The sequence below is a fragment of the Myotis brandtii genome, unplaced genomic scaffold (assembly GCF_000412655.1).
Source record: "Myotis brandtii unplaced genomic scaffold, ASM41265v1 scaffold4, whole genome shotgun sequence".
NCBI classification, from domain to species: Eukaryota; Metazoa; Chordata; class Mammalia; order Chiroptera; family Vespertilionidae; genus Myotis; species Myotis brandtii.
In genome coordinates this window covers 2,847,132-2,859,351 of record NW_005365371.1, presented here as the reverse complement: position 1 = coordinate 2,859,351, position 12,220 = coordinate 2,847,132, and the positions used below count along the sequence as shown (strand labels likewise).

The 12,220-nt window shown below is 37.2% G+C and overlaps 1 protein-coding gene across 1 annotated transcript in view; it reads left to right on the top strand.

The window, feature by feature from the left end:
* Positions 1-12,220, top strand: part of OSBPL11 (oxysterol binding protein-like 11) — a 91,348-nt gene that overhangs the window by 23,054 nt on the left and 56,074 nt on the right. The window contains exons 3-5 of the mRNA XM_005873130.2: positions 4,867-5,042; positions 6,122-6,201; positions 8,798-8,974. Coding sequence (XP_005873192.1) covers positions 4,867-5,042; positions 6,122-6,201; positions 8,798-8,974 — 433 coding nt within the window. The remainder of the gene's footprint in view (positions 1-4,866; positions 5,043-6,121; positions 6,202-8,797; positions 8,975-12,220) is intronic.

Sequence of the window (12,220 nt, the reverse complement as noted above, 5' to 3'; positions counted from 1 at the left end):
GCTGTAGGCCAACTTTAGAAAACATTTGCCTCTTCCATTTTCGGTCACCCTGGTACAGCAGAGATATACCGGGTCCTCAGCATGGAACATGTAGATCGAAGGATCAAAGAGGAACAGAAAGGTTAAGACCATGTTAAGGGACCCCACGTTAAGGGCTTAGTAGCTCAGTTTCTTGGGCATGTCTAGCGACTTTTGTCCTTGTGCTACATGTGAAGCCTCTAACAAAAGCACTGCGCCTGTGTCAGATATTCAAGACAGTTTCTCTGCAGTCCATGTTATTTTGACTAAAGGCAACTTAGAGCAACTTAAAACTTGACTTAGAAATCTGGCATGGGCATACTTATAACTGCTTGCTCTATAATGTATTGCCCTAGGAAAGTACACAGCAACAAGATCCTCTTCTGAACCCAACTCCTTCCACCTTCAACTAAAATACCTGAAGATGAGATAACTTCCCATTTGGCTTAGAAGTCTGTACATACACTGAACATTACAGCTCTGGGATGGTTGGAACAAAGCACATGGTTACCTTTCCTTCCAAAATCTTGACTAACGTTTGTTCTTATCATTATAAGATATACTTCTGAGTCAGAATATTTTTGGATTAAAGTTGCTTTTCAGAATACTTCACGTAAGTTGTGGGCTCAAGTTTAGTTATTTTCCCCAAACTGGCAGTCTTTGTTATTTTGAAAATGCAGAAAAAGGACAATTTACTTAATTGCCAATCTTAACAGTATTTTCTTTTAACAACTTAGGTGAATTTTCTGCAGGTGAAGATTTATAAAAAGCTGAATCTTTTTTTTTTTAATACATTTTTATTGATTTCAGAGAGGAAGGGAGAGGGAGAGAGAGATAGAAACATCAATGATGAGAGAGAATCATTGATTGGCTGCCTCCTACACACCCCCTATTGGGGATTGAGCCTACAACCCAGGCATGTGCCCTTGACTGGAATTGAAAGTGGGGCCTTTCAGTCTGCAGGCCGATGCTCTATCCACTGAGCCCAACCGGCTAGGGCAAAAAGCTGAATCTTACATTTCCCTGTCACACTTAGCCTTTGTTTCATATTTCCTTAGCTAATTGGTTAGGCCAACTGGCTAAAAATGCCTCAATCATCGCTTCTCCGCCTTTTAGCTAAGATTAAGTGTAGTATCTGTTCTTATCAGTTTAATATCTGTTACGTCCTCTATCTGAGGACAATATATTCAATGGATTTTTGGAATTAGGAGATGGAATAGGAGCTTGCTCCGTCCACTCCACACATCGACCTGGTATTGCAGTACCTCCAGGAACGGTGCACAAAAAATAAAAATAAATTAAAATGCCTCAATCAAGAGTCTAGTACTCTTCTGGGAAAATAGCTTTGTTAAGTTCCTCACTATGCAGATTGCCTCTTTATCCCCTATTTTAATATCTTGTAAAATATCTCTCCGTAGAAAGGATGAAGGGAGAATATTTGGATTAATCCATGTATAATGAAAGATAGCCCAAAGTGCTCTATTACTGCAAGTGGGTTCATAGCAGCAGCTTGGTGTTAGATAATCAGTTATTGGCTTAATTTGATAAATGGTTATCATTTTTCAGAAATAAAGTATTTTAAATTAAGTATTTACATTTTTTAGACATAATGCTGTTGCATACTTAGTAGACTGCAGTATAGTATAACCGTAACTTTTATGTGCACTGGGAAACCAAAAAGTTTGTGACTTGCTTTATTATAGTATTCACTTTATTGCGGTAGTATGGATCCAAACCCTTAATATCTCTGAGGTATGCTTGTATTGGGAAATGATCACCACAGTAAGTCTAGTTAACATTTGTCCCATACATAGTTACACTTTCTTTTCTTGTGATGAGAACTTTTAAGACCTACTGTCTTAGTATCTTTAAAATATATGATACAGTATTAACTGGAATCTCCATGCTCAGTCTCTTCTTAGTATTACTTTCTGTATATCTAGGTGAGTGCCTCCAATGTTGTTAAAAAAGTGGTAATGCTTTTGGGATAAGAAATATGTGTTCATAACAAAGTTTACATTTCCAAACATATTGTACTCTTTGAATTGACTACTTTTAGAAGAAGAGACCAGTCATTTTTCTTTGCCTGTTGAAATAAATTGAACTTACTGCTTAGAGCAGTGGGAAGACATTTCTTTCCTTCTGTTCTTTTTTGTTTGTTCATTCTGTTAACAGTCTTGTTAAGATATAATTCACATACCATACAATTTCCGCATTTAAATGTACAACTTAATGGTTTTTAGTATATTGAATAGATTGCTTTCATGTCTTTGTCCATTTGGGCTCCTATAACAAAATACCACAGAGTGGGTAGCTTATCAACAACAAATGTATTTCTCTTGGAGTTTGGAATTCCAAGATGTGGGTGCCAGCATAGTCGGGTAAGGACCCTCTTCCAGAAAAGAGACAAGGGAGTGCTCTTGTATCTCTTTTATAAGGTTGCTAATCTCATTCATAAAGGTTCTGCCCTCATGACCTAATCACTTTCCAAAGGCTCAGTCTCTCTTTTTTTTAATAAATATATTTTATTAATTTTTTATAGAGAGGAAGGGAGAGGGTTAGAGAGAAACATTGATCAGCTGCCTCCTACACACCTCCTACTAGGGATGTGCCCACAACCAAGGTACATGCCCTTGACCGAAATCAAACCGGGGCCCCTTGAGTCCGCAGGCCGATGCTCTATCCCAGTGGTTCTCAACCTGTGGGTCACGACCCCTTTGGGGGTCGAACGACCCTTTCACAGGGGTCGCCTAAGACCATCGGAAAACACATATATAATTACATATTGTTTTTGTGATTAATCACTATGCTTTAATTATGTTCAATTTGTAACAATGAAATTGGGGGTCACCACAACATGACGAACTGTATTAAAGGGTCGCGGCATTAGGAAGGTTGAGAACCACTGCTCTATCCACTGAGCCAAACCTGTTAGGGCAAGGCGTTAGAGGTCAGGATTTCATCATAGGAATTTTGTGGGGACACACTCAGACCATAGCAGATTCATATGTGCATTTTACTTAGGACAGATCTTATGTTTCAGAAATTTAAGATGGTGTCAGTGACCATTTTATGTTAATTTAAATAATCCCTTAAATCTTTGGGGAAATAATATAACCTTATTACAAATGGGCAAAACTTGACCGGCAGTTCACTGTAAGTAGAACTATGGATGGTCAATAAAACACATGAAAAGGTATTTAACTCCTGTAGTAATTAATGATATGGAAGTTTTAAAACTTTCAGAAATATTAAAATTAATTTACATATATATTTTTTAATTGTTTTATTTATTTTTTAAATATATTTTTATTGATTTTTTTACAGAGAGGAAGGGAGAGGGATAGAGAGTTAGAAACATCAATGAGAGAGAAACATCAATCAGCTGCCTCCTGCACACCCCCCACTGGGGATGTGCCTGCAACCAAGGTACATGCCCTTGACCCGAATCGAACCTGGGACCCTTCAGTCCACAGGCCAACGCTCTATCCACTGAGCCAAACCGGTCAGGGCGTTAATTGTTTTATTGTTAATTTATATTTTTTACCAAAATATGTGAACATATTTTATTTTACTTTTTAACATAATTTTAAAAATGAGAAGCATGCTAAAAGATGAACAAGAAAAACAATAGTTCTTTGCTTTTCCATGTCCCTTCTCAGGCCACTACTTTCAGCTCCTTTTGCTTGCTTCTTATTGTTGTTTTTTCTTCCTTTTCCTGAATAAAAGGCTGATTCCATTATCTCCCAGTTTGATATGGTTGCCGCATTGCTTAAGATAATATCTTCTAGGACCTTGAACTGGGTCATATTGTTTACTGTTATAGAGCACATTAACATATAGAATACCAAACTGCTCCAAGTCCAAAGGTTAATTTTTTGAAATTGGAACTTTTTGTATTTTTTAAAGAAAACAGCTGTTATATTCATTAAATTAGAATCTGAATTAATATATTTCCTAAAGTATTTAATCTAGAAGCAAATCAGAACATCAAATTCTTTTCCAAAGTGTATCAGTATTTCATCATTTAGTTTCAAGTTTCTTATGTTTCTGCATCTCCAGTTGCAGCTTTTTCATTTTTAAACAGGATAAGTAATCTTTAGTTGTGACCTATTTAATGATACAGTCACAAAATCTTTCTACCCTGACATTATTCTCATTGTATATTTTATTGATTAAATTTTAACCTAGATTCATTTCTTACTTAGCATTTAGTTAACCTCAAAACTCATGTTTTGACTTTTTTGCAATGAATTTTAAATAAAAAATCTCCTTACCATTTGTCCTTGGGCAGTTTACCTTCCCTGTTAATGAATTCTGGAGAGAAATCTTCCTCTGAAAGGATACTATATCTTTGTTTCCTTTTTGTAGTATCTGATGTGCTTCTTTCCTATTCAATGCCTCTCTCTCAGCTGGCTGTTTTATATCTTTTATAAAACTCATTCAATTTGTCAATAATCTTCACTGCTAGGAAATTCAACCTAGTGTTTACAAGTACTTCTTGAAATACTTTTGAATTTTAGTTTTTTTAATGGCAAAACCTCCAAAGTGTGTAAGTGGTTAAAACTTGGTTTGTTTGCCCTGGCTGCTATGGCTCAGTTGGCTGGACAGCATCCTGTGCACCGAAGGTTGCTGGTTCTATTCCAGGTCAGGGCACATGCCTGTGCTGCAGGCTGTACCCCTAGTAGGGGGCATGTAGGAGGCAGCAGATTGATATTCACTCTCACATTGATGTTTTTCTCTCTCTCTCTCTCTCTCAAAATTAATTTTAAAAAAATTTGGTTTGCTTTAGTTTGACTAAGGAAAATGTTTAAAAATTATGACCTTTTCTTTTTAAATTCATTACAGATTTTTTGTTTTAAACAATGAAGCTGGGTTATTGGAATACTTTGTGAATGAACAGTCTAGAAATCAAAAACCCAGAGGTACTTTGCAGCTTGCAGGAGCTGTAATATCACCCAGTGATGAAGACTCCCACACCTTCACTGTAAATGCTGCCAGTGGGGAACAGTATAAACTCAGAGGTATGATTGAGATACGAAAATTAATAGTGTGATCGTCTTTTTCCCTTGAGAAGTTGGTATACTTCCCTGCTTTCATTTGGGTTTTAGAAATAGAACTACTGTCATTGATGATGTAGATACAATATTCTAAACCTTGGAATTGCTTTAAGAATTTATGAAAAAAATAAATAATTTTTTAGATGGGACAATGAACAGGTCTGTTAAAGATTGAACCCTCTAAAATATTTGTGGAGATGAAACCCTAATTACTGAAAAATCTAAAGATATAGGTTTCTTTAAATGATACTTTTTAATGTCTGCCATTGGTTAGTAGTTTACCCCTTTTCTTGATTTAATTTGTATTTTGTGGTTTTCAGGAAGTAATGTACATAGTTGGGATTTATTAAAATGTTCATTCTCATTAAAATAAAATAGTTATATTTGTTTAGATAAATTTAATTTATGTAGAAGTTTATGGTTTTTTTCTAATTAATATACATAAAGTATAATGAAGATCTGAAAGTATTCAGTACACATTAAATGCTTAATAAAGTTTATTTCTTTAAATAAGAGCCTTTTTTTTTTTTTTTATTGTCACCAGAGGATATTTTTCCATTGATTTTTAGGGAGAGTGGAAGAGGGAGGGAAAGAGAGAAACATTGGTGTGAGAGAAACACATTGATTGGTTGCCTCCTGCATGAGCCCTGACCAAGGGCCCGGGCCAGGGAGGAGCTGCAACCAAGTTACGGAATTGAATCTGGGACCCTTTGGTCCACAGGCCGACGCTCTGTCCGCTGAGCAGAACTGGCTAGGACTAAATAAGAGCATATTTTTATGAGAAACTTAACGATATCTCAAGAGTCATATCCCCATCTAGCTGCATGTAATTTATCCTCCTTATGAAATAGCCACATCCAGCTACTGTGTTACCTAACAAGGTTGATGCTTGGTCTCTTTTCTACTTCCCTGCAGTCAGGGACATTTGCTCTAGGGAGAGTAGTACCAGTCCCTGGTTTTCAGTGATCTTTTCTTCCTGCTGTAGACAATTGTATTCCAAAAATAATTATAAAAGTGAGTAACTTGTAGATTGTTTTTATCAGCCACAGATGCTAAAGAGCGACAGCATTGGGTTAGCAGACTTCAGATATGTACACAACATCACACTGAAGCTATTGGCAAGGTATGTGGATTCATGTACAATATTAATGCACAGAAATGGGGAAAGAATTTTTTTAAATTTCTTTTTACATTTTTAAATTGAGATGCTATTCATATACTCCTTTAAGTGTGTAATTCCATGGTATTTTAGTACAGTCAAATCTCAGCTCCCGGATGTCTCTAGTCTCTAACACAGTGGTTCTCAACCTGTGGGTCGCGACCCCTTTGGGGGTCGAACGACCCTTTCACAGGGGTCGCCTAAAACCATCAGAAAACACATATATAATTACATATTGTTTTTGTGATTAATCACTATGCTTTAATTATGTTCAATTTGTAACAATGAAATTGGGGGTCACCACAACATGACGAACTGTATTAAAGGGTCGCGGCATTAGGAAGGTTGAGAACCACTGCTCTAACAGTTTGGTTCTCGACCAAGTTGTTCATGGAAAAAATGTCTCAGTCTTTGAACAAAATTTCAGTTCTGGATCCTATCAGTCCTTTCTTGCTGATACATCAGCATAACAAAAGGCATCTCTCATGCCACAAACAAAGGAGGGAATGCAAGTTAGTTTACTGCTAAACCTTGGGTATTTAACATCTCAGGAAATCCTGATGTGAATATTTTTTGTTTGGGTTTTTTTTTTCTTTTGTTGCTAGCAAAATGGACAATTAGCACAATTTTAAAACATAAAGAGGCTATCAAGTGCTAATGTTGCTATGGGTGTGAAAAAAACTGATCACAGGCAACTGAAGAGGAAGAAAAACTGTTACTGACTTGGATATACAAAAAGTAGCTAGCCAGTGACAGTATTTCAGAGGCAGTGAAAGATGCTGCATGAGTGCTGAAAGTGATTCATTTAAGGCAAGCATGGGCTGAGAGTTTGACATGCTTGATTTAAGGCTATAGTAGGGGGTGGTTTCATAAATTTAAGAAAAGAAGTGTTTGTTTATAGATTAAGCAGTATCTTAGTCATGTACTGTATCAGTATTTCAGTATTTTGTAAGAAAGGTTAAAATAGGGAATCATTTGGGGGTCTGGAATGAATTAATTCAATTTACATTATTTCTGATGGGAAAAATTAATTCGGTTTTTGAACAAATCACTTCTGAAACAGCTTTCCAGAATGAATTAAGTTCAAGAACCAAGGTTCCATTGTATATTTGCAGGATTGTGCTACCATCGCAACTATCTAATTCTGGAACATTTTCATCATCCTCCAAAAAACTTATATCCATTAGCAGTCACTCCTTGTTCTCGCCTTTCCTAGCCACTGGAAAACATGGATTTATTTTTTATTTCTATGAATTTTCTATTCTGGGTATTCATATAAATGGAATCATGCAATGTGTGGTTTTTATGTGTGTATCTGGCTTTTTACACTCAGCATGATGTTCTCGAAGCTCATCTGTGTCATTGCATGTATCTCATTTTATTCCTTTTTAATGGGTGAACAATGTTCCATTGTGTGGCTATACCATGTTTTATTTAGGCATCCGTCAGTTGATGGACATTTGCGTTTCCTGGTGTGGCTATTATCAATAATACTACAGTGAACATTTGTGTTTAAGTTTGGGTGAACACATGATCTCAGTTCTTAGGATATTTTGTGTTTAAGTTTGGGTGAACACATGATCTCAGTTCTTTGGGTGTATATATATATATATATATATGAGAAATTACTGGGTCATGTGGTAGTTCTCTGTTTAATTTTTTGAAGAATTGCCAAACTGCTTTCCAAAGAGGCTGAGCCATTTCACATTCCTACCAGCAATGTATGAGGGCTTCAGTTTTACACATTCTCGCCAATGCTTGTTATTGTAATCTGGGTTTTTTTTCTTATTGTTATAGCCATCCTAGTGGGTATGAAATGGAATGTCAGTGTAGTTTTTATTTCATTTCCTAATGACTAATGTTGAAAGTCTTCTCATATGCTTATTGGTCATTTGTATATCTTTGGAGGGTTTGTTTTGTTTTGTTTTGTTTTGTTTTTAGTTTTTAAGTTGAAAAGAAGAGTCTCAGTACTTGACATCTGAGTTTAGAGATATCTAAAAACTAGGATCTGGGAAGAATAAAGGATTCTATACCTAGGTGATAGTTTCACTTAAAAATTTTTTTCCTCCCTCTAGTGTTTTTTTCCCATAAGTGAGTTTTAAAAAGTTGTTTGTGATTTAGGCCTACTGCACAGTCTGTAGGAAATTTGATATAAATACTTTACTCATACTGCAAGATTACAATCATTGGCAGTGATCAGAAAGTACCAGTTTGTTCCAAAGATACTTGCATGTTACATTTAGAAATTTTATGTTGAATATTGCTAAGTATATTTTTTGCTTCAATCATGATGTTTAAAAATCTGAAATTAGAAAGTTATTCTAATATTTATAAAATGTGAAAAAGCATTCTTGATAGCACACCAGGTTAAGTTTCTAACTACATTAGTTTACTATGGGTATGTGAAATGCTTATACTTTGTGTGCCTTAAAATTTATCATTTTCAGAAATGTTCTTATAGTCAATTCTGAGATTAATTTAATTTTTAAAACTCATAGGTTCAGGGTTAGAGAGTCTAAATTGTTTTTAAAAGGAATGATTTTCTTTGTTTGTCTAATAGAATAACCCTCCTCTGAAATCACGGAGCTTCTCACTTGCATCTAGTGGTAATTCTCCTATATCTCAAAGGAGGCCAAGTCAAAATGCCATTTCTTTTTTTAATGTTGGACATTCCAAACTACAATCAATGAGCAAAAGAGCTCACTTACCTCCAGACCATCTTGTAGAAGTCAGAGAAGTAAGTATGAATTGAAATCAAGTTAAAATGCACAAAATAATCTTACCTACTTGGTTTTATCACTAAAATTGTTTAAAATTCAGTTTGTGTCTTCTGGGCCTTCAATGTTTCCCATCTAGTATGCTGAGATAATTTTTAAGTCTTAACGATTCCCTGATTAGGGAAGGGAGTTGGGGGGCTGGGTGAAAAATTGAAGGGATTGAGAAGTACAGATTGATAGTTGCAGAATAGTCCCAGGAACGTGGACTGCGGCATGGGGAATATAGTCAGCAGTGTTATGATGGCTGTATGTGGGGATGGGGTAGGTGCTTGAAGTATGGGGGGTGTCCACTTTGTGGAGTGTGTGGTTGTCTGGCCATCATGCTATATGTCTGAAACTGGTACAGAATGATATTGAATGTGGACTGTGATTGAAATTTTTTAAAAAACAAAACATTTCCTGATTATATGTGGTGTCCAAAGTTTCCTCAAGTCTGTCAACTATGTAATAGCTAAACTCTCATTTTTCAAAAGTCTTTTATTTCTCAAGTAAAGGTACAGAATCCTTTAATGTAAAATTTAAGTCTAGTGGGAAGACTATATGGCCAAACAAGTGACTCCTTTATTTGTTTGTTTGTTTGTTTTTAATCCTTACCTGAGGGTATTTTTTCATTGATTTTTTTTTAGAGAGAGTGGAAGGGAGGGAGGAGAGAGGGAGATAAACATCGAAGTGAGAGAGACACAAGTGAGAGAGACATGTCAATTGGTTGCCTCCCACTCGCTGCCTGACTGGGCTGGGGATTGAACCTGCAACCCAGGTACATGCACCTAAATGGCAATCAAACCCATGACCCTTTGGTCAGTGGGCTGACGCTCTAACCATTGACCCAAACTGGCCAGGGCACAAGTGACTCTTTTAAGATATATATGTATATGTAAATATATATAGAGAGAAAATTTCAAGTATACACAAAAATAGTTCAGTCCTTGATGTTGCCTTATCTCAACATTTGCCTCTTTCTTTTTCAAACCGAGTGCCAAATAATCCTATATAATCCTATATAATAAAATGCTAATATGCAAATTGTCCTCTCGACTGGGAGTTTGACTGGGAGTTTGATCAGGGGGCAGGGCCGGCCGGCCAACCACCCACGGCCCCTCCCCCCTGGCCAGCCGGACCCCACCCATCCATGAATTTGTGCACGGGGCCTCTAGTTCTAGATAATAAAGGATGAAGTTGTTAGGTTCTAAATATTCCAGGTATTGTTTGCTGAGTTAAATTTGATAGAGCTTTTAGATATCTATGTATGTGGCCTCACACAGATAATGTGATTGGAAATTAAAGAAATACTTTAATAGCCTTTTAAGTTAATTGTGGCTATTCTTTAGCACTGCATGGAAATTTGACAGTGGTGGTCTCTTAAATGTTAGATGCAGTGTGGAATATAATGTATGTCAGTGAACTTCTCATATTCTGTTATATGACAGTTTGTTGGTATGTTTTGCTCTTGAAATGGATCCTGAACTATGCATAATTTTGTAATAGTATTATACATCAGTCATTTGGAAAGCATGCAGGTCTTGCAAATGTTGATCTATTTTATCATTGTATAATATCAAAAATTCATGTTCATTAACATCTGCACCAATCTCATCAGAAAAAGCTTTCAGTATTGGGAAGCTGTCATGCTTATGGTGAGAGATAGGTTTTCCAAAATTCGAATTTTCATTTTAAAGCTCAGATTAAAATGGGCCCCTGAAATTAGAAATTTATTATTCTAATTATAATTGACAACAAATACTGTCAGTTTTTCTTGAAGCGAGTTTCAGGCTCATTTTTTTTAATTTTGAGAAAATGTCTAACACAAACCACCAGGTCTGAATATCTGTAGATTCTAACAGTCATTCCATAAAGGAAAGACACTCCTGTGCTTCTCCTCTCCTCTACTACAGCACTCTACACTTCTGTACTTTGGTCACCAAATGTGTGTGGGGCTCCCCCACACTAAGCAGTTCTCTAATTGTCTGTGGACACTAGCTGGGTATTCTACAATGTAATTCAGTTCTGACACTATCTACCTGAAATAGTGTCAGATCCCACAAGACTGTCCCCACTTCAGATGCCAGTCACAAATCCAGGTTGTCACCTGTGCCTCTGACAACCAGCTGAGGTTTCCTCAGGTATCATTTGCTAGAACAGCTCATAAAACTCAGCAAACAGTTTATTTACTACTAGAGGCCTGGTGCACGAACAGTTCATGCACTCGGGAGGGGGAGGGGTTGTCCCCTCAGCCTGGCCTGTGCCCTCGGGCCTAAGCTGGCAGTTGGACATCCTTAGCACTGCTGCGGAGGCAGGAGAGGCTCTTGCCACTGCCACTGTGCTCACCAGCTGTGAGCCTGGCTCAGGGCTTCTGGCTGAGCAGCGCTCCCCCTGTGGGGAGCACACGGACCACCAGGGGGCAGCTTCTGCGTTGAGCGTTTACTCCCTGGTGGTCAGTGCGTATCATAGTGATTGGTCATTCTGTTGTTCAGTCAATTTGCATATTAGCCTTTTATTATATCAGATTTTATCAGTGTATTATAAAAGAGTATAACTCAGGAACAGCCAAATGGAAGAGATGTATAGGGCAAGATATGGGGTAAGGGGTATGGAGTATGAATGCTCTCTCTGGTCATACCACCCTCCCAGTACCTTCAAGTGTTCATCAACAAGAAGCTCTCCTAATCTCTTCCTTTTGGGTTCTTATGGAGGCTTCATTATGTAGTCATGATTGAGTAAATCATTGGCCATTGGTGATTAATTTAACCTCCAGCTCCTGCTCCTCCCTTCTTGAGAAAGTGGGGTGTGGGCTGAAAAATGTCAACCTCTAATCACAGTGTTATCTGGCAACAAGCACCTAGGTAGAGTGGGACTCACCAAAATTCACCTCATTGCCATAAATTCTCGTCTGTTGAATAGGTTTGTAATGAATAACAAGACACCCATTTCACCTTTATGTTCTGAAACTATTTCAGGAACAAAACCAGATATAACAAAAGATACCCCTTGCCCTAACCGGTTTGGCTCAGTGGATAGAGTGTCAGCCTGCGGACCGAAGGGTCCCAGCTTCGATTCCGGTCAAGGGCATGTACCTGGGCTGAGGGTTCGATCCCCAGTAGGGGGCGTGCAGGAGGCAGCTGATCAATGATTCTCATCATTGATGTTTCTATCTTTCTCTCCCTCTCCCTTCCTCTCTAAGATCAATAAAATATATTTAAAAAAGAAAA